The sequence below is a fragment of the Meles meles genome, chromosome 7, assembly GCF_922984935.1.
Source record: "Meles meles chromosome 7, mMelMel3.1 paternal haplotype, whole genome shotgun sequence".
In the NCBI taxonomy this organism is placed as follows: Eukaryota; Metazoa; Chordata; class Mammalia; order Carnivora; family Mustelidae; genus Meles; species Meles meles.
The window spans coordinates 122,777,450-122,799,878 of record NC_060072.1 but is presented as its reverse complement, the minus strand read 5'-3'; the positions used below and the strand labels follow the sequence as shown (position 1 = coordinate 122,799,878).

General features: G+C 44.3%; 1 protein-coding gene across 1 annotated transcript; it reads left to right on the top strand.

Annotated features, from left to right (window-relative positions):
- Positions 1 to 795: 795 nt before the first annotated feature.
- On the top strand, positions 796 to 10,606 carry LOC123947455 (unique cartilage matrix-associated protein-like). Its single transcript, XM_046013683.1, has 5 exons — positions 796 to 952; positions 1,269 to 1,334; positions 1,436 to 1,531; positions 5,762 to 5,860; positions 10,509 to 10,606. The coding sequence occupies exons 1-5, from the start codon at positions 796 to 798 to the stop codon at positions 10,604 to 10,606; spliced, it is 516 nt and encodes a 171-aa protein (XP_045869639.1).
- The last annotated feature ends 11,823 nt before the right edge of the window (positions 10,607 to 22,429 follow it).

The window sequence follows — 22,429 nt, the reverse complement described above, 5'->3', positions numbered from 1 at the left end:
TCTTCAGCTAGTCACAAAGAGTTGAGGATTGTTCATAATAAATGACAATGTCAAGAACATATCTCCAACATATCACTCTGATGGCCCCACAGAGCTCTGATCCCATTGGTGTTCCCACTTCTAGGAACTCACTTCCTCCCCTACATGAGGTGTGCCTTTGTCTCCTTCTAGAGACACATGCTCAGCTGTGGGCTCTTCACACACTGCACTGTTTCCCCTCTGCAGTGAAAGGCGGACTGCCTCTTTTCCTCAGTCTTGAAAGGGCACTGGGACCCCACCACAGAGGTCTGTGTTTTGCTTGACAGTGAACATAAGCTGACGGATATGTCACAGTAAGGGGCACTCTGGTTACTGTTGTAATAGCCTATGTGTGTATGTGAGGGTTACCTGAGGGAGTCTTCTAGGCTTTCTGGTCCTTCCTTGCCTGATATCTCAGTCAGTCTCCCACTGAGGACTGCTCTCTTCCCCCCACAGGCTTCAGCCTCCAGGACTAAGGTCCCCACCTCCCCTGAAGCAGATGCCAGGATCTCTTTGAGTCTTTCGAATCGCAGACTGGGCTGGGCATTCCAACAGCAACTCCTTGGGTGCGGAATCCTGGAAAAGCCACTCCAAAGCTGTCTCAGCTGGGGCCTGACGACGACAGGTTCTGCTTCTGTGAAGGTCTGCAGGACGCCAAAAACATCTCCAGTGCTTCAGGAGGAGCAGCCAATGGAAGCCGCAGCTGAGACCCCTCCCACGCCCCCCCCCCCCCCCCCGCTACGGGCACCCAGGTCTCCTGCCTCCCTCCCACCTGGCATGCCTGGCCCAGACGTGAGGAATCTGGTGGCTGGCTTCAGGGTCTGTAGAACCCTCTCTGTCCTGTGGTTCCCAAACAGAGCCTCAGCCCTTCCAAAAATGGCGTGGCGACAGCTCTTTCTGGCCTCCTGTCTCTCAGCTGCTGTGCTCCTGACCAGTGAGTATGGAGAGGACTGGTGTTAGGTGAGGCTGTTCAGCTGGTCCAGGTAAAAAGAGGGGCTGTTTACTGTTAAGAGGGCTGTGCCTGGTGTGTATGTGTGAGTGTGTGTGTGTGTGTATTGTAACACAACATAGAAAGAACAGCTTACTTGGTGGTTTCCTGGGGATACCGCTCTAGAACTGGGATGTGAGGGTTCCAGGGACCCACACTGGGGCCTGGCAAGTCACAGTGGTGGGGAAGGACTGTTCCAGCCCAGCTCTGGGTGAGGGCTCCCTTTGAGGTGCTGCGTCCCTCACCCTGTGCTCTCCCACAGTGCTGCAGGAGGGGACTGGTGCATCAGTGGGTACCCAGCAGGTGGCAAGACAAGAGGCCCAGGAAGGTGAGTGCAAGGGCCACCCAGGGGTGCAACGCAGTAGGCCAGCCGCTGCGGTGGCCCTGGCAAGCCTAGGTTCGTTGTGACCGGCCTCTCTCGGGTTTTAGATGTGGAACAGAAGATCTTCATGCAGGAATCAGATGCCTCCAATTTCCTCAAGAAGCGGGGCAAGCGGTCTCCCAAATCCCAAGACGAGGCCAATGGTGAGTTTGCTGGAGGTCTGCCTTCTGCTTGCCCCTCCCATTCCTTTCTCACAGTCAGCTGGGATGTGGGAACTACAAGGGGACCAAGGAGGGCCTCCACCTAGGCCATTGGATATCCAAGTGATAGCGGCTCTGAATTAGGAATTCCACTTTTCCTCAGCTGCGGGTCACATCTTGGACTACACTGACAGGGTAAGGAATGAAAAGGGGCAGTGCTATATCGAAAGCACTTAATAGAGACTGAGATGCCTCCCAATTTCAGGAAGTTTCAAACGGAAGCAGAAATACGTTCTAGTCAGGAGGGAACACAGTATCTAGATGTGTGTTTTCTGGGGGTATCAGACAGTGCCTCATGCGCAACAGCTACCAACAGCACTAGAGGCGGGGAGAGGGCGCCTGGGACTGGGAGCTGGGACTGTGGAGTTGGTGACAGCTTCCTCTCCCTGGCCCCAAGTTTCCTTACTTATAAGCCCCTGAAATTGTAGTATTCAGCCAGTAAAGGTTTTTGTTTTCATTTTTGATTTTGGTTTCCAATGCCTCTGGAAGCCTTATGAGTTTAAGTGTGTCTCACCCTCTTAGTCTGAAGTAGGGCCTGGCGTCCCCTGCCTGGCAGGGACCCTCATTTCCAGGACCTGCCGACCCTTGAAGGCATCTGAGTTTTTTGCCCTTGAACTAGATTCTTCCAAGGACTCTGAGTTCTTCTCTGAGTCTGTGGCTTGATTCATTACTTACGCGTGTGTCTGAATAAACTCTTTGTGTCCCTCGGCACGCTCAGCAAGACTTACTTGCTCAGTAAAAAATAACAGGACTGTTTTCAAATGATGAAAATGTGTGGAGATGAAATTCCTTTCCACCAGCCCCCAACCAACTGGATAAGTACGAATTACACTGGAAAAATCTCCAGGCCTCACCCAACCTGAGATTTAGAAGTTAGCAAACATCCAGAAACACAGGAACGGCTATGATGAAGGCCAGGCAGTTCTTGATGGAAATCAGAGAAGCGGCCTCTTCTTGTAGGAGAAGGGAGTAGTTTCCATCCTCATAAGCTGATTCAGAACCACGAGGAGTGTGATGAAGCCAGAGGTCCCTCACCTCAAACAGAAGCTCTGTGTGTCAGTCGTGGGGGTCCAGGGGAGCCTGGTGAGGATGTTAGGATGCGCCTGAGGTCACCTGCTGTCCCCTGGGCGAGTCCCATGCATGGACAGGAGAACAATGCTCAGTTATGTCTCAGGCTGGGTAAAAGGCAAGTGACACAGGCAAGTGACACAGATAGGCTGGAATCTGGAACCAGGAAACAAGGTACCTGACATCTCTAAGCTTCAGGGTGAAGATGCAAGAGGTTCCTTTAGGACGACAGGAGGCACTCAGAATGAAACACAGAACCTGAGAAGGGATGTACACGATGCACGGTGTCAGCATGGCATTTTGTCCAAAGACTTAAATTGTTCCTAGTCCTTGCTGAGTCAAGGGTTCCATTTGTCGTACACCCAGAAAGGCAATTTGGGAAGACAGCTTCTTTTTTGAAGTCCATAGAAATGGAAGATTCTTCTTTAGGAACTGGTGATGGCTCATTAAGCACTTGCTTCCTACATTCCAAACCCCTTCTCTCCCATCCCCATGGGGTTTCTGGGACCTGGAGCAACATTGGAGCTCAGGGTGCATCATAAGGGGATGGTAAGGTGAAAGGTGTGTTCTGGGCCAAGTAGTGAGTGTGGGCTCTGGTTTGTCCCAAGCTATGCCTTGACCAACTGTGTGACTTTGATTAGGTCACTGAACCTCTCTGAGCCTCAATTCCCTCCTAAGAAATGTGTGGATATGGGGCAAGGGGCGTAAGTGTGGGGGAAGGACTGGAAAACCAATTCCTTCTGCCAGACTCAAGAATCCTACAACTATATTGGTAAAGACATAGTGTGGGAAACGCGTGGGGTTTACCTAAGAAATCTGCACTGAGACCAATTTACAGATAACTGGATTTTTTACTCTGAGTTAAATAAAATAATGTAATACAAATAACAAGTATTTAATTAATTCACTTATTATTGCAGGCCCCTTAACTTTCAAACATTTCAGATGGTTCATGGCATTAATTATTGCACAAAGAAATGCTCCGTTGTTTGTCCTAGCACCACTGTAATATGGGGTGGGGCAGGAACCCAACGGCTTCCTCAGTTTCTCTGCTTCCATCATCACTGGTCTCCTGACTTCCTGCACAGTTAAGCTGATGGGGACAACGGTGCCTTGGTCTCCCCTCTGATGTGATCATACCAGAGGAGTGTGAGGTGTCCTTGAGGGACAGTTCCTGGACCAGACATGGCCTTCCTGCTGTTGTGGATTTGTCCAGTTGAAGCCCAGTTAAAAGCAATTATTTTGATACTACAAGAGTTTTCAATAATTTCCTTCAGACGACCAGAGCTCTCATATCAAAGAGGTCAAGATTTAAGGGTAGAAAGAGATGAACCTGGAAACTATTTTACACCAAAAGATCTCCCAATCTAGAAAGATTTTTTTCAGGCTAAATTGAAGCAAGTGAGGATCAGCTGCACCTGCTGGTTAAGTGTGATGTGGTGTTTGGGCAGGGTGGGGGGCGGAGGGGATTCCCGCTGGGGCTCAAGGTGCTGCCGGCGGGGGGGGGCTTCACTGTTCAACTGCCAAGGAATGGTCACCATATTTATACGTTCTTGGTGACAGTTTTCACTTATCACTGGGGGTATTTCTTCTGACCACAGAGGTATATGCCCCAATGTTACCATGTCCAACTCTTGGTTTCAGCTCAAGGTCAGGGTCATGAGATCAAGGTAATTGTCAGGGTTATGAGATCAATCCCCACGTCAGGTTTCACGCTCAGTGTAGACTCTGCTTGAGATTCTCTTTCCCTTTCGCCCTTCTCCTCTCCCTGTTCTCTCTCTCAAATAAAATCTTTAAAAAGAAGTTTATAGCCAACTTTACTAGAATGCATTGCTTTACAAAATAAGGGATACAAGAAGTCGGTATCTTCAACATCAGGAAGTTGATGTGATCATCTCATATTCTGACCAATTCCCTATTGCTGTGTACCAATGGACCCCGAATTTAGCAATTTAAAACCATATTTACTGTCTCCTAAGTTGCTCAGCAGTCCAGATATGCCTTAACTGGGGGCCTCAGGCTCAGCACCTATCCCAGGCTGTAGTCCTCTCAAGGCCCGACTGCAAGATCTGCCTTCGAACAAGCCTCAATGCCTTGCTGACTATCCGTCAAGGCCACCAGTTTCTTGCCATGAGTGGGCCTCTCTGTAAGACCGCTTACAACATGGCAGCTGGCTTTGCTCAGAACGAGATGCCCAAGAAGAAAACCACATTCCGTCATGTCTGCCAACTTCTGTTCATTAGAAGAGAGTCATCAAGGCCAGCCCACACAAAGGGAGTGAACAGCCTAAGGACACATGGATACCAAGGATCCTCTCAGATCTTCCTACCTCATTTTATCACCCCCAACATCACTGTGCCCTGTATACATTTCTATCACAGCAGCCATTCTGCTGGGTATGACATTTTTGTATTTTTCTCCTTATCTGGATTATAGGCCTCTAGAATAGCGGGACAGAATCTTTCTTGCCTTTTTAATCTATTCCTGGCACACATTTTGGCTGTGACAGCTGCTCAAAGGTGGACTTGAAGGTATTAACTTGAAATTAACTTTACTATTTTAAAATGATTTTATTTGTTTATTGGAGAGAGGGAGTGCATGAGAGAGAGAGAGAGAACACAGGCAGGGGAGGGGCAGAGGGAGAGGGAGAAGCCCAATGGGATCAGGAGCCCAGTGTGGGACTTGATCCCAGGACCCTCAGATCATGATCTGAGCCAAAGGCAGATGCTTGGCTGACAGAACTACCCAGGCGTCCCCAATGTGAAATAAACTTTAAGTTGATCATTCCTCCTAGAATTCATTTCTAATCATTGGATTTCTAGTTTCTAACTGGCCCAGTATATTCAGATGCACCACTAATTTTATGAGTAAAGCCTAACTGCTTTTCTCATTTGCAAAACGTGGTGCTTGCATGGGGTGAGTTCCTGGTTCCTTCAAGTTTTAAAGTCTGTGCCAGGAGTAAACCATCTTCACGAAGCCCCCCCAAACCACCTCTCCCCACCACGTTCAAGTTTCTCAGGCCAAATGATCAGTGTTCCTGTTCCCCTAAATGCGTGCCTCTGCCCCCATTCTTGGAGGCAAATCTTGCTTCTTGCCATTTCCCAGCGGAGAACAGGCAGAAGCTGCGAGCTGACGAGCTGCGGAGAGAATATTACGAGGAACAAAGGAACGAGTTTGAGAACTTCGTGGAGGAGCAAAATGATGGTAAGAGCTCTTCAGCCAGTGTCTTCGGGGAAGTGGGCCTTTGGGGGAAAATAAAAAGTTGCTTCCACTTTTCCCTAAATTTGAATTAGAAGAGGGAGGGGTAAGAGAGGCTCTTTCCTCAGTTCACATCTACTGGTGTCTTGAAGGAAGAAAGTCACACAAATGGCTACAGAACTTGAGAAGGAACAGAAGAGGACACAACACCTAGATTTCCACTGGTTCAGGGAATTTTTGGCTGATATATCTTCTCCCACTTGGGGACTGAGGTGGTGGCCTGTGTTCCCTGTCTTAGTGCCTATGCTAGTGGCTTAGCTCTGGTTACAGGTGTGTTGGAAAGATTTCAAACTCACTTTCAACTCCGCTGGATTCACAGCAACATAACAGCTCTAAGAACTACTCACTCTGGCTTCCATTCACCTATTCACTAACATCGGTATCTTTTTTTTTTTTTTAAAGATTTAACTTACTTATTTGGCAGACAAAGAGCTTACTAAGTGTCTGACTAAGCCACATAGGCACCCCTTTAATCAGTATCTTATCTGATCGTTGTAACCAGACCAGGAAATCCGACCTCAGAAAGCAACTCACAGTGTCGGGCATGCTCTAAGTTTTATAGGCTTTGCGCAACTGCTCTTGTCTTTCCTAAGCCTCAGCTTTGTGTCAGTGTCTCTTGCCAGCAAACAACACACTTGATTCCCTACCTCAGCCCTAGGGCAGGTAAGGCTCCTGACCCAGCTCAGGCAATGTTGATTTCACCAAGGCCTCAGAGGTGAGAGCTGGGTGTGGACTGGGTGGGGGCAGAGAGAGGAGCTGTTTTTGAACCAGACTCCATGGCATGGGATGGCACTTTGCATCAACTAAGTGTCTTCAAGTGTCACTCAGACCAAAACCCCACAGAAATACTTATTAGGGCTGAGGCTAGCAAGCCAGAGTGTTTATTTATGTTTATTTCTGTTTCGTCTTTCCCCCACACTTCCAGAAGAAAATGGTCCTGGGCAAGCTCCCGAATGTATATGAGCTTAGACAAAAGGCCCCAGTTTAGGTGACCTTTGCTAGAGAAAGTCCCTGATTTTCATTCTGATGTCATGAGCCTCCTGGCTTGTATGCTCTGGTTGATTTGGGAGGTAACATTCTCTGAGAACTTCTCTTGGGAACAGGATAAAATCACCAGGTACTCAAGGGCTGCAGGTCATGCCCACTGGCTTACAGGTGGCACCTGAGCCCTGCAAACAGGTGGTGGGCTTGGATCCCACTAAATCAAGCTTTCCTGGAAACATCTTGGGGGGGGGGGGTGTTGTGTGCTAGGATGTTGTAACTCAGAAGCAAAATATTTCTGTTGGACAGTTGTTTACCTTGATGGACAGTTTGGGGAGAGGCATTTGAAATATGAGTATGTGGCCTGAAAAATTCCTTCAGGGTTTTTTTTGTTTTGTTTTGTTTTGTTTTGTTAACTCACTGTATTAATAATAGGACTTTATTTTGAGCATTTATAAATGTTTCCAGTCCCCATACATAGCATCTGGTTGGAGAACACTCACTGTTTTCCCTTTCACAATGAATTAGGGTTATGGGTGAGGTATGACCAGTCCTCTACCAAAGCCATAGAGACAGCAATCGGGGCCTGAGGCCTTGTCCACAGGGATGAAGACCCCCGGCCAGGCCGTGGGCTTACAGGAGTTGTAACATTGGAGCTTTTGTCACTGGTTGAGCACCGGCTCTGTCAGGCACTGCTCTGAACCACCCAACCCTTATACCCAGGTTCTCAGGTCTTAAAAATTTCTGTTTTTGTTTAAAAAACTCGGGCTTAGAAAGGGTGCCTGAATATCCAAGGTGCCATGGCTAGTCAGGGATTTGAACCAAGGTATCTTTGCCAGCCAAGAACTGTTCTTACAAACGAAGGATGATCAGGTGCATGGAGGTCTCGGGGGACCTTCTTCCATCTGGGAATTAGTCCCTGCAATGGGACGGAGTGAGGTAAGGAAAGCATGCCCTCCCTGCCCCGTGCCCCCGCAGCTGAATAAATAAAGGAGGCAGAGGTGGAGCAGGTCCAGCCTGCCAGAGGGTAAATGTTGATGTGAAACACATTTCAATTCTCCTCCTCTGCCATCACCTCTGACCCCTCCGAGCGGCAGCACCAGCTGTGGTAGACGGGTTGGTGAAACCTCTCCTCCAGGGCAGAACACTCAGTTCTTCTCTGATGCCCCCACATACTCCTCAGTCAGGACCCTGTTTTTCGATTGGCTATTTTCATCTGACCATGTCACCTATTTTCAGAATAAATGGCAGCAGCTGCAGGTTTAAAAACAAATGCTAAGGAAAGACTGTGGATAAATGAAAGGCCTAGGATTTCCCCTTAAAAACAAATGCTAAGGAAAGACTGTGGATAAATGAAAGGCCTAGGATTTCCGAAGGTGTAAGTTTAGGCAGGTGACCTTCCTGAGAGCTTGAGAAGCCAATCTTGCAGCCCCAACAGCCCATCCGGGACACCGGAGCTGTTCTGGGAGAGCTATGGCTCCTGGCTATTTCTCTACTCAAAACCCCCAGTTTGATGAGGCAAAGATGCCTTTATACCTTTGAGTTCTGTGTCTGGAAGTGTCAGGATAAACAGTGTGTTGAGCTCCTACCCCTGAGGTCTGTGTGGGAGCCAAAGTCTGCTTCCACCTTCAAAGCCAGAAGCCTGGGTCGGCCCATCTGGGCTTGGCCACATGACACCTGGCTTGGCTAAACATGCTCAGCCACAGGTGGTCCCTTACACAAAAGCCATGATGTTTGGGCCTTTGTCAGGGAGAATTTCCCTTTTTCTAAGTGAAATGGTGTATGAAGAAAACGGCATGACCTAGAGAAAAAAAATCAATTCCTATGCCAAAATCATGCTCTCAAGATTGGCAAAGAGTAGCCAATCTGGCCTGAGAAAGGTAGGAAGACCCAAAGCTCCAGCCGGGGCCTGACTCTAAGCTCCAGGCTGTCCTGGGGTACTAAGTCCCAAAGGCAATTTCCAGCATCAAGGGTAGCATGACTCCAAGCTCAAAGAGGAAGGAAACATACACAGCAGCCATTATGCTTGAATACCCAGCTGTAACAAGGGGTCCTTCTTGTCGAGGGCATGTGATGGACCTTCAAAGGGGTCCACACAGACACAGGACCACACAGACACACATTTTCTCTGCATCCTGATGTCACCAGGTCATCCTGTTTGCCCAGTGCTCCAGAGAATGAGGTTCACTAGCATCAAAGTCAGGTTCACAGGCTTTTTGGTGGTGAAGCCCACATTTGAAAAAAATAAGTATAACTTCTGGGGGTCTGAATCCTTGATACCATTTTTTTCTGTTAGAACTTCCGATCCTCCCAACATTTTCCACAAACACTTAAAAACTGTGGTAAAATTTACATAAAATCTGCCATCGTCACCACTTTTAAGTGTTCAAGTCAAGTCAGTGGCATTCGGCTCGTTTACACTGTTGTGCCACCAGCAACACTATGGATTCCTAGAACCCTTGCATCACCTCAGAGATGACCTCTGTACCCATTACGCAACTGTTAACTCCCCATCGCCCACAATCCCTGCTCATCTCTAGTACATTTTGTTCTCTACCAATTTGTCTGTTCTAGGTCTTTTATAGAAGTGGAATCACACGGTACACATCTCTTTGTGTCTGGCATAGAGCGTATTTCAAGGTTCACACATACTGTAGCATGTTATTAGAACTTCATTCCTATTTATGACTGAATAATACATATGTATGTGTGTGTATTTGGATAACTATTTGTTAGTCCATTCATTTGTCCCTGTTTTCACTTCTCTTAGGTGTATATACAGGGAGTGGAATTGTTGGGTTATGTGGTAATGCTGTTTACCTTTTGAGGAGTCTTATGGTTGCCTTTTACACACTGAGGGACTTGTGAAATCTGCTCGTGCTTTTATGGTCCCTAACAAAAACAAGCAGTGTGGACTTGGCATCAGGAGCCTAATCCTACAATTGAACAACGTTGTTACTCAGAGACATGGCTGATTATAGACGGCAGAATCAAGACTTTCTTACTAAAAACTCCTTTCTGTTCTTTTTACCCTTTTACTTGGAAAAATTTCAAACACATGGGAAAGTATATAGTTCAGTGAACCCCCATATAACCACCACCCAGAATCAACGATTATCACATTTACTTCCACTTTGCTTTACCTTTCTGGGTAGTTCTTAAAACGTAATTTTATTTTCAGAGTCTGAGAAAAAAAATTACTCATAATGCCATCACTTGAAGTTGACAGTTATTTCCTTCCGTGATGTCATTTTTTAACGATAAAGCCTGTTGTCTCTTTTCGTTACTGTTCTGTTCTCTTTATGCTTCATTTCTGTTCCGTTGCCTCTCCCTGCTTTATGGGCTGTGTAAGGGAAAGAGCACAGGCTGGGACATAGGTCTTGATCTTGACTCTACTGGTTACCAGCTCTGCCTCCTGACTGCGCTTGGCACCCAAAGTGACTCAGCATTCTGTCAGGTCTTTCAGCTCAGACATTTTGTTCTGTTCTGCACCATTTGCTCATGTCACCACAGGGTAGGTAGTTTGGATAGAATGGCTGCCAAGAGCTTGATGGCTCTCCTCAGATCAGAGTCCTCTCCATGCTAACATGACCATTTTATCTCTGTTCCCCAGAACAAGAAGAGAGAAGCCGGGAAGCTATTGAGCAGTGGCGCCAGTGGCATTATGATGGCTTGTACCCATCATATCTCTATAACCGCCACCATATCTGACCTCATCTTGACAGATCACGGTGGAGCCTGAAACTCACATACCCACCCCAGGTGTTTGAACAACACTTCCACATGAATAGGCCCCTTCAAAGGGTTTCACACACATGCCTTTTGCTCTGATGGATTAAGATGCCCTGGCTTTCGCTTCTTTGCAGATGATTTTCTGAGGTGGGCTAACACCTGTGGGGCTTCCTAGCACCAAACCCACAGTGACTTCCCCTTACTTAGCCATTGTTCCCACGGTAGGACTCCTGTCCTGTAGAACAATGCAAAGGACCACAGTGAAGAGAAAAGATGATGTTTGCTTACAGCTTAGAAATAAAAGTGCTGAGTCATCACTGTGTATTAATTATCTTGTGAAATCTCAAACCGAGTCATGCCAACTTCTCTCCCTGAGCCTGACTGACCCATTACTCTCACTGACTTAGGCATTTGAAAGCCTGAACTCAAGGCACATTGCTCATGATTTTCTCATCCTGTCTCAGCAAGTCACACACGTGAACGAGAAATGTTAACACAATTGTTTAGGTTAAGACCATTCTCCAGGACTGTTACTGAGCCCAGATGCTTCCTCACATCTCTGAGGAGTCTCAGGGTTCCACTGTGGTTTCTTAACTACATCGAATCAAAAGGGAGGTTACAGCAAGGCCAGCTGTAACCAAAACTATAAAGCAGAAGAAATGTAGCTTTGGTATTACCTCATTTTCCCTCCTAGTGCCTGTAGGCCTTAGTTTAAGGCTGCCATAGCATCGTGTAACAAGCTGGGTGGCTTGACACAGTAAAAATGGATGCTCTTACAGTTCTGGAAGATGGAAATTCGAATTCAAGGTGTCAGCAGAGCCTGGGTGCTCCTTTCTAGGGGAGGATCCTGTCTTGCCTGATGCAGCTTCTGGTGGTTCCAGGACTCCCTGGCTGGTGGCATTGTCCCTCCAATCTCTGCGTCTATTGTTACAGGGCCTTTTCTGTCTTCACATCGTCTTGCCTCCTTGTGTATGTGTCTCTTCTCTTCTTGATATCACTTTTTTTTAAAGTCAACCCTATACTCAATGTGGGGCTTGAACTCACAAACTCAAGATCAAGAGTCACACGATCTACCTTCATTTAAGGACACCAGTCATATTGAATTAAGGAGGGAGGGGGACCCAACTCAGCTTCTAACAGTGTCCCTTTCTCCTCTCCTGACTACCCCACTGCCTGCCCCAGACTCACCATCTATCTTACTTTATGTTTGCTTTCAACTACCCTCAGGAATTCCCTACTTAGAATGCAGAACAATCAAGAGCAACTACAATAGGCACTTCTGTGGGGACACAGTGCATTAGAAGACAGAGGGCTCTAGATGAACTACAAGCACCCCCTCTTAGCCATCTCCCTGTCTCCACACCGGGCCCTCTGTTTCCCCTGAGACTTGGGTCCCTGGCCTGCTGGTCCAGCCTGCTTCTGAGGTTGGGATCCCAGAGCAGCATAGGTGGACTTTGCGTTAAGGAGAAGCTGCTCACTGTGGTAAAATACCCCACCAGAGGGGCGCCTGGGTAGCTCAGTGGGCTATAGCCTCTGCCTTTAGCTCAGGTCATGGTCTCAGGGTCCTGGGATCGAGCCCCACCATCCAGTTCTCTGCTGAGCAGGAAGCCTGCATCCCTCTCTCTCTCTGCCTGCCTCTCCGCCTACTTGTGATCTCTGTCAAATAAATAAATAAAATCTTTAAAAAAAAATACCCCACCAGATGGCACAATTAGAGCAGGCCATTTTATAATGAATGCATGTATTTTTAAGTAATCTTTTAAAAGGCTGATAAAACCTAGTGCTGAAGCAATCATGCATATTCCAGATCACCTCATCTAGTCAGCACTGTATTTTCTCACACAAACTTCAAGCAGGAGCTGAACCGGCCTTGGGAAGGTAAGAAGGGCATAGGGCAAACTCTATCACCAAACACTGTCACCCGGGCAGGTGGAATAGGGGAGCCGTTCTCTTTTCAGGAGTCCCGGGAATAATACTGTGCAGACTCAGGCTTGGGGTCCAAGTCCCAGCACAAAAGCCACAGGAGTGTCCATTTTGTCCACACTTGTGTTGATGATGCACTTGTGTTGAATTAGCCTTAAGCATGGAGACAGGTAGCAGACCCTCCGGAATCCTCTGATTATGCTCCGAAGAGTGTACTCTGAAGTCTTGTTATCAGTCTGCACCTTTGCGGTCTGTGAGTGTCTGAACTGGATCTAACTTGAATGGTTCCATAAGGAAACCAGGAGAGTAAAGAAAACTTGCCTCCGAATTGGAAAAACATGCACATGATACTTAACAGAGAACTGCTATTTCACCACTTAAAGTGTTCTTCACGTGTTTACTCATCCTCACCCAATTGTTTTTTAACATTTCCCTGTAAAATTATTTCGTTTATAGTATGTGGTCAATGTAGCAAATTCAAACAACAGAGAATCCATTCCACACGGGGTTCTTGGCTGCACCTGACTGGCTCAATTGGTAGAGTGTGCAACTCTTGATCTTGGGGTTCTGAGTTCGAGTCCCAGGGCGGGTGTAGAGATTACTTAAAAATAAAATCTTAAAAAAAAAAAAAAAGGAAATCCATTACACATGAGAGTTTTTCCTTTTTGCTTCTTTAATTTAATTCTACTCTGAGGTAATAAGCCCCGTTGGTGGTTTGGTATGTATCCTTCCACTTTTCCTGTCTATTCTCACACACATAATTCATCCTTTCTAAAGGCAAAATAACACTTAAGTGTGCAAATCCAGATGGCCCCACAGTCAGTGCAGAAAGGAACTACTTAGCAGATCTGAGTTGGTCACATGGAACTGGCTGGTACCAAAGTTGAGTTCTGGAAGCTCCCTCTTTCTTTTTTTTTTTTTAAAGATTTTATTTATTTATTTGACAGACAGAGATCACAAGTAGGCAGAGAGGCAGGCAGAGAGAGAGGAGGAAGCAGGCTTTCTGCTGAGCAGAGAGCCTGATGTAGGGCTCGATCCCAGGACCCTGGGATCATGACCTGAGCCGAAGGCAGAGGCTTTAACCCACTGAGCCACCCAGGTGCCCCTAGAAGCTCCCTCTTTCTAATGAGGTCTAGCAAGAGTATTTGCCTCAACCAAGTAGCTCATTATTAAATTGTCACAGGCATGGTCCTTGCTTCTTTTCATAAGCAAGGATAGCATCATGGGATTGGGTCCTTTTACTATAATCCTTTTCACAGTGGAGCTGGTACAGCTCTCCCAGCTTTAAGATACACTTCTCTGTGAGGTAATGGGTGCTTAGGGAATTGTTTGTGCTCCAAAGTTTTCTCCAGTAAGCCCTATTTTTTATTTACGTCGTATGGCCTAGTGTTTGTGTGTGTCTTTGTTCCCTGTGCATGTCAGTGACTATGCTAGACTTAACTTACCCATTCCTCTATTAATAAAAGGTTTCTTGAAATGATGAGTCATAACTTACACACGTTAAACTGGACAAATCAGATTTCTCTTTGAAGAAGTTATATGTGCTTTCTGTCACTGGACACCTTTGCCGGTCCTTTCTTAAACAAGCAAACTGAGAATACTGGCAGAAAGGTCAGGAATGGGGAACTCTTTCGGAATACACTGTCCATGGTGTTTCCTCAGACAGAAAATGTCACCCTCAGCTCTAGTCTCCAAATCACATCCCATCTGCAGGAGCCACACATTTCCACTAGCTACCCCACAGGCTTTCGGCCTGTTTTCAACAGAAAGTCTCTTTAGGAAATCTGCTTTTCTCCGCAGTCTTCACTGAAAGGACCCAACAGCTTTAAATGAGAACATGATCACACTGGAGGAAACTGGCATCAAGGAAAAACTTTGCTGTTGCCTCAAAATTTCTTTACTATTTTTACTCGTTACCTGATAAGAACTTACTACTTGAGTACGAATATTTCAAAGTTTCAAAACATATATCTCAACAGAAAGGAACGGAATTCTTCTGTATGCTATCTTCCATCTCTGATCTTAAGTGGAGAACTCAGTCAGCTTGGGCAGAACAAAGGTCAGAGGCATTCCTCTCTGGAATACTGGGCAGGAGATGTACGCAGGGGTCCCATCCATTTCCTACTGCACCCGTGACAGTGGCAGCACAGGGAGCCCTAGCGAACTGGCCAGATATACCCCTGCCTCAGTCTTGCTCTTGTGGGGTGGGGCTCCTCTCAGCACCTCATCTCACACCTAGAAAATAAATTCCTGCCGAGTGGCGCATAGGAGCAACACAATCCTGTACTTAGCTGGGTTACTAAGTGCGAGTAGATGTGGCGAGCCAACGAGCTGCGGCTGGGTGTTGGGCACCAGCGATGCAGCTTGGCTGACTGCTAGCTCTGAACCTGGGGCAGGACTACAGGCTGCTGGCCCAGGGGTACAGGTGAGCTGGCGCTTTACCCACAGGAAGTTGCCCTCCTGCTTGGCCAGATCCAAGAGCTTTCAGTTGGTAACCCTAATTTACAAGGGGGAATGTGTATGGTTACACACACAGCTGTGCAACAGGAAAAAAAAAAATAAAAGGCAAAGCGTTGCTCTCCACTTTAGCCATAAAAATGGAGGGGCCACATTCTGGGTCATCTTGGTTAGAACACACCCAAATGCCTTCTAGTAAGAGGGCCAGCAACCAGGTAGAGAGAAGCTGGTGGAATCATACCCTCAGCCACCTACACCTGCAGGAAGAGACGTTGAGGCCAGGCAGATGGCAAGAATCAAGAATGGTCTGGCTGAGTAGACCCTTTAAAACAATAAAACAGTCTGTACTTGCCTCTTTAATGGCTATGCTTGGAATGTTGGCTCCAGATAAAAGACCTCTGGCAGAAAAAATAAACCTATTACCTCCGTAACAAGGGTCCCATTATACCTCAGCATTTTCAAATTCTGCCCTGAATTCCTTCAATAAAAACCAATCACAGTCATTTTTCCTGGTCAGGGAGAAACATGCCAAAGGTAACAGAATCGGGAATCTGGCAGCCACATTTACTAGGAAATAAGTAATGGAGCAATCCGTAATTTTAGAGACTGGCCTTGTCAAAAGTGTGGCCTTTTGGACACTTTTTTGTTCTTTCATTACTCTCTCCTGGTCCTTTAGGGATTCCAGGCAAGTGGTTGAAAACAAATTTGTCAAAGGATGAATTGGTGAAAATTTATTATTTTTATTTACTTTATTTATTAAGAGTTTATTTTTAAGTAATCTTTATACCCAATATACGGTGCTCAAACTCACAACCCCAAAACCAAGACAAGAGTTGCATGCTCCACTGACTGAGCCAGCCTGGTGCCCTGAAAACATTATTTTAAAAAATTTTCCATTTACGGTTTAAGAGAAAGACAGACAGCGAGAGCAAACAGGGTGGGGGAAAGGGCAGAGGGAGAGGGAGAAGGAGTATCCTAAAGTAGGCTCCATGACCAACAGGGAGCCTGAGGCAGGCTCCCTGAGATTATGGCCTGAATCGAAACCAAGAGTCGGCCACTTAACAGACTGAGCCAGCCAGGAGCCCTGAAAACTCATTATTTTTAAATCACTATTTTTTTTATGTTGCCATTTGCTTTTTCCTGCTTCTTTTTTCGGGGGGTGGGTTGGGGAGGGGTGGGAGTGTGTGCATATGTTCCAGGGAAGAGTTTTACAAATTATTATCATGTGCCTTTGCTTACTTAGTTTTTTGGTGGGGAGGAAGTGGTCATTTTTGTGAGCCTCAGAATGATTTTTTTAAATTTAAAAAATGTGGTACATGCTTTTTAATCAGTTTAATTTGCCTGGGTAGCTCATTTCTAATTCATTTTCAACCAATTATACTCCAATTCTCTGACAAGTTTTTCATAATTTAAAAGTTCTTAAGGGATTTGTTCAAAAGCAAATTGGTTAAAAATATGGATGTTCTAGGATGCCTGGATGGCTTAATCGTTAAGCATCTGCCTTCGGCAGGGGTCATGATCCCAGGATCCTGGGACTGAGTCCTGCATCTGGGTCCTTGCTCAGCAGGGGAGCCTGCTTCTCTCTCTGCCAGCTGCTCCTGCTTGTGCTCTCTCTGACAAATAAATAAATAAAATCTTAAAAAAAATATATGGATAGTCTAGTTCACATCTGGTAACTTTGGTATACCCTGTGATCTTGCAATGTATTAACACTTTTGAAAAAAAAACATTTTATTTATTTATTCGGGAGAAACTGAGCAAGACAGATCATAGATATTACAAATTATTTTGAATTTTTAAATTAAGAACACTTTGATTAGGTAATACATACATATGGTTTAAAAATTTAAAGGACATAAAAGAATAGAGTGTCCTTCTGCCTCCCAAAGAAAATCATTATTCCCAAGTCTTAAGTATCCTTCAAGAGATCTGTGCACTTTAAATTATCTACCTATATTTTTTTCATTTTTATTTTTTTCACATTTATGTTTCAAATTTAAAATTCATTTTTGACCAATGATGCTCACTTTATTCATTAAGGCAATTTTCTACCATTAAAAATATCGGCATAGTTAGAGTTGAGAAGTTTTCATTAAGTCATAAAAAGAAAGCTTCTTGTGGGAATGACAGTGTTTGAGCAGATTTGTCTGAAAAGAACATTCACTTAATATGTAAAACAAAGGGGAATAATTGTTTTCTACATAATTTCTCATTAATGTAGAGCAGTAATAATGTATCTCAAATGACGCACTGGTGAGTATGAATCATTCAGGGAACAGGCCCCCAGAAAGTAAAAAAAACTTTCCTAAATAAAAATGGTAGCCTCATGGGGCGCCTGGGTGGCTCAGTGGTTTAAGCCGCTGCCTTCGGCTCAGGTCATGATCTCAGGGTCCTGGGATCGAGTCCCACATCGGGCTCTCTGCTCGGTGGGGAGCCTGCTTCCCTCTCACTCTCTCTGCCTGCCTCTCTGCCTACTTGTGATCTCTCTCTGTCAAATAAATACATAAAATCTTTAAAAAAAAATGGTAGCCTCATTAATATGAGGCAGTGAGGTCAGGGTACACTAGCTTAAGATTTTATTAGCTCATGTTTGGCTGTTTATCACACACCCAGTGCAGAATTGTGGTACTGAGGGGCAAGACGTTTTATATTTTGTAAGGTGATAACCCTAAAATACTCTTAGATTGGTGTCATGAAGTCACTGGTCAAAAAGAAAATACTTCATTCCTTTATTAAATCACTGAGGACACTCTTTCTGTACCTTTAACCCTAAGTGCCCAAATGACATGGATACCATTGTTGTTTTGGCATGATTGATAATTATGTGAAGATAAAATTCAGCACAACCTGAAAATGAACTCAACCCAGGACTTGACATGACTTTCCCCTCTCAAGGTCAAGCCCACTGGTGCTCAACTGATAACATCACTAGGGGATGCATGAGAAGACAAACAAAACCCACACTATTATTTATAGATCTTCTTGTTAAACCTTACTCAGAAAACTTTTATACTTAATGGTGAAAGAAAATGCTTTCCTCTTTAGAATGGGAACAACAACAACATAAGTCACAGATAAGAACTGCAGTGTTCAAACTTTTCAGGCAACATGATCCAACATGTAGAAAATCCTCAGGAATCTATAAAAAAGCTGCTCAACTAATATGTAAGTTTAACACGGTCCCAGGATACAAGGTCAACTGACAAAAATGCATTGTATTTCTATATACTAGCAAGTAATAACTGGGAATTGCAGTGCCAAAAGTACCCCTTACAATACCACCAAAACTGTAAGACATTTAGAAATAAACAGGACAAAATATAAATACAGTTTATATACTTGAAAGATGGCTATCTTGGACATACACATGGCCAGCTACACCACTAGATTGAAGAGCCAAGCCACCTCACTCATATGTTTTAAACTTACCAGTAAAGCATGAGCCCATGAAATACTAACCCCCGCCCCAACCCCAGAGAAAGCAGAGCCCCAGGCTCATGTGCACCCTTCTACAGTAGATCTTGCTATTTGGTATGCTATGTGATTTCCAGGGGTTATAATTTATAAACCTTTATTTTTTCAAAGTTTACTGATGGTTATTGTTGAAGGGCATCTTGTAATCATAATAGGAATCACCAAGGCCAGAACAACCACAACACTGGCTGAGACAGGCACAAATACTACTAAATGTTGCTGAGAAAAATTAAAGACCTAAATAAAGGGAGAGATGTATTACATTCACAGGAAGAAAGTCTTAAGATGTCAATCTCCCCAGATTGATCTGTAGATTAAACACAATCTTTTTTTTGTAAATTAAATATTTTACTTATTTACTTGAGATCGAGAAAAAGAGTGTGTGCACACGTGGAGAGAATCTCAAGCAGACTCCATGCTGAGGGTGGCGCCTGATGCAGGGCTCAATCTCATGACCCTGAGATCTTGACCTGAGGTGAAACCAGGAGTCCCATGCTTAATGAGTCACCCAGATGTTCCTTAAACACAATCTTAATAAAAATTCCAGTCGGGATTCCCCCCCGCCCCAGTAGAAATCAGCATGCCACTTCAAAAATTTACGCTGAAATGCAGAGGCCCTAGAATTGCCAAAACAACTTTTAAAAGTAACAAAGCTGAAGGATTAACACTACTTGATACCAACACTTGTTACAGCTATAATCGTTAAGACAGCACGGTACCGACATAAGGATTGACACACACTCTATGACTATATCATTACTTTAACAAAACTGAGTTCAGAGGTAGACCCCAAAATACAGGATCAACTGATTTTTGACGAAGAAGGAAAAATAATCTTATGGGGGAAGTGCTCATCTTTTCACTGAGTGATGCTGTAAATGAGTGTCCATTTGGAAAACAATGAACCTCAACCCTTATACTTCACGGCTTATACAACAATTAACTTGAAATGGACCATAGATGGAAGAGTGAAAGCTAGAACTATAATAAAATATCCCACAAGAACATCTTTGTGACTGTTAAGGCAGGTAAAGAAGACAGGCAGGTCTGTTAAGGCAGGTAAAGAAGTTTAGAAGACAAAATGCATGAACTAAAAGTGGATCATCTGATAAAATGGACTACAAGAAAGTAGAAACTGCTCTTTGAGACGCTGTTAAGAGAAAATGAAAAGGCAAGTTTCACAGTGGGAGAAAATATTCATCACACATATATCTGCAAAACACTTATATCCAGAATATGGGAAGAACATTTTTTTAAAAAATTTATTTATTTTTATTAGTTTCAGAGTAAGAATTCAGTGATTCATCAGTTGCATACAACACCCAGTGCTCATTACATCAAGTGCCCTCCTTCATGCCCATTACCCAGTTACCCCATCCCCCCACCCACAGCCCCTCCAGCAGCCCTCAGTTTGTTTCCTAGAGGTCAGTGTCTCTTATGGTTTCCCTCCCTCTCAATCTTCAACTTATTTTATTTTTCTTTCCCTTCCTCTATGTTAATCTGATTTGTTTCTTTTTTTTTTTAAGATTTTATTTATTTATTTGAAAGACAGAGACCACAAGTAGGCAGAGAGACAGACAGAGGGAGAGGAATGGAAGCAGGCTCCCTGCTGAGCAGAGAGCCTGATGCGGGGCTCGATCCCAGGACTCTGGGATCATGACCCGAGCCAAAGGCAGAGGCTTTAGCTCACTGAGCCACCCAGGCGCCCCAATCTGATTTGTTTCTTAAATTCCACATAAAAACACATGGAAGAATTCCTACTCAACTCAATCAATCAGTAAACAGGTATTTTGCCAAAGAAGATACAGGAATGCCAACAGCACGTGAAAAGATGCCAGTATCAACAGTCACGAGAAAAACAAAAATTCAAACTGCAAAGAGATACCTCCACACACCTATTAGAACGGTTTAAACTGAAAGACTGACAGTATCAAATACTGGTGAAAATGTGGAGCAAATTGAATTCTCACACATTATTAATGGGTGTGTAAAATGGCATGACCCTTTATTTTTAAAAATTTTTTAAAGATTAATTTATTTTTAGAGAGAGAAAGTGCACATGCATGTGCAGGGGGAGGGGCAGAGGGAGAGAAAGAATACTAAGCAGACTCCCTGCTGAGCGTGGAGCCCCACATGGGCTTGATCTTGCAACCCTGAGATCAAACCTGAGCCAAAACCAAGAGTCGGATACATAACTGACCAGCCCAACTAGGTGCCCTAGTGCAACCCCTTTAGAAAATATTTTGGCAGTGTCTTTCTTTCTTTCTTTCTTTTTAATTTGAGATTTTATTCATTAGAGAGAGAGCATGAGCAAAGGACTGGGGGAAGGGGCAGAGGAAGAAGCAAATTCCCTGCTGAGCAGGGAGTCTGATGCAGGGCTCAATCCAAGGACCCTGGGATCATGAACTGAGCCATAGGCAGACGCTTAACCCACTGAGCCACCAGGAACCCCTAGTTTAGCAGTTTCTTATAAAGCTAAACATACACTTAGCATTTGACCTGGAAATCCCATTCTTAGGTATTTACCTGAGAACAAAAACACATAGTCACAGAAAGACTTCTACCTGAATATTGGTAGAGATTTTATTCATAACAGCCCTAAACTGAAAATAATCCAACTCAGATGTCCATCAACAGGTGAATAAATAAAGGGTGGGGCATATCCAGCCACTAAAATACTCAACAATAAAAAAAACAATGGACTACTGATATATGCCACAACACAGATGTATTTTGAAATATGCTGAATGAAAAAAGCCAGATACAAGAGTGTGTTCTGCATGATTCTATTTAAGTGAAACTCACAAGAATGGAGGAAATTATGGGGACAGAACACGGATCCGTGATGGGTGGGGGAGGACAGGGAAAATCGCACAAGCCACTGACGGGATGGAAATGTCCTACATCTTGCTTGTGGTGGTGTCTAGGTTCATCAACATTTTATAGTATCATACAGTTAAAATGTGTGCCTTTTACTGTGTGAAATTTAGGCCTTAATAAAGTTGATTAAGAAAGAGATCAAGATTTGCTTACTTTGGCAGCAGGTATACTAAAACTGGGAAGAAAAATAGCAACAGAGAAGTCTTTGCTCAAGCGTCATTACCACAGCCTTTGTTCTCATCTGAATTTCAACTTACGTTTTCAGATCCCTTAATCAATTTCCTAATCTGCAAAATGGGGACACTGTCTATCTGGTCCTGTTTTAGAAAAAATTAAACGGTTGCTCATTATTTATGGATTCCCATAATGGCTAAAACTTATTAGTAACTCCAAAACAATAATCAATATTTGGGGTGTCTTTTTGGTCATTTATGGATGTGAAGAGCAATGAAAAATATGAGTTGCCCAATGCACACATTCCCAGACAGGGTCAAACAAAGTGATATTCTTGTTTGTTTCAGCCCTCATATTGTAAGCAAATGTCCTTTTTGTTCATGTTTTTCAGACTTTGTGCTTTTTGTGGATGATCTTGCTATTTAAAATGGCCCCAAGCATAATGCTTGAAGTGCTGTCTAGTGTTCTTTATTACAAGAAGGCTGTGTGTGCCATCTAGAGAGGATATGTGTGCTAGATAAGCTTCGTTCAGTCATGATGTATAGTACTGTTCGCTTTGAGTTCCATGTTAATATATCAACAATATATATTAAATATGGTGTCTAAACAGAAACAGATGTAAAATAAGGTTATGTATGGATTGTTGACCAAAATCTGATAAGAGGCTCTTTGAAACCTACCCTTATATTCCCTGCTAGTTACAGTGACTCAGTATCTGCTAATTCCATTAGTGATGGCTTTACAAAATGTAATTACTGTGAATAACAAAAATAAACTGTACATATATTATTAGCTCTGTCCTTTCCTGAAATGGTTTTGAATTTTTACCATCTTGATTACTGTCATATGGCTTTTCTACAAAAGGTAAGTCAAGGGGCACTTGGGTGGCTCAGT

What these genes read in the sequence shown, in the direction of transcription:
- LOC123947455 (XM_046013683.1), top strand. Translation starts at nt 796, where the DNA reads ATGCCTGGCCCAGACGTGAGGAATCTGGTGGCTGGCTTCAGGGTCTGT. An exon ending in AAGACAAGAGGCCCAGGAAG is followed by an intron (nt 1,335 to 1,435) that starts GTGAGTGCAAGG and finishes CTCGGGTTTTAG; the next exon opens with ATGTGGAACAGAAGATCTTC. An exon ending in CGTGGAGGAGCAAAATGATG is followed by an intron (nt 5,861 to 10,508) that starts GTAAGAGCTCTT and finishes TCTGTTCCCCAG; the next exon opens with AACAAGAAGAGAGAAGCCGG.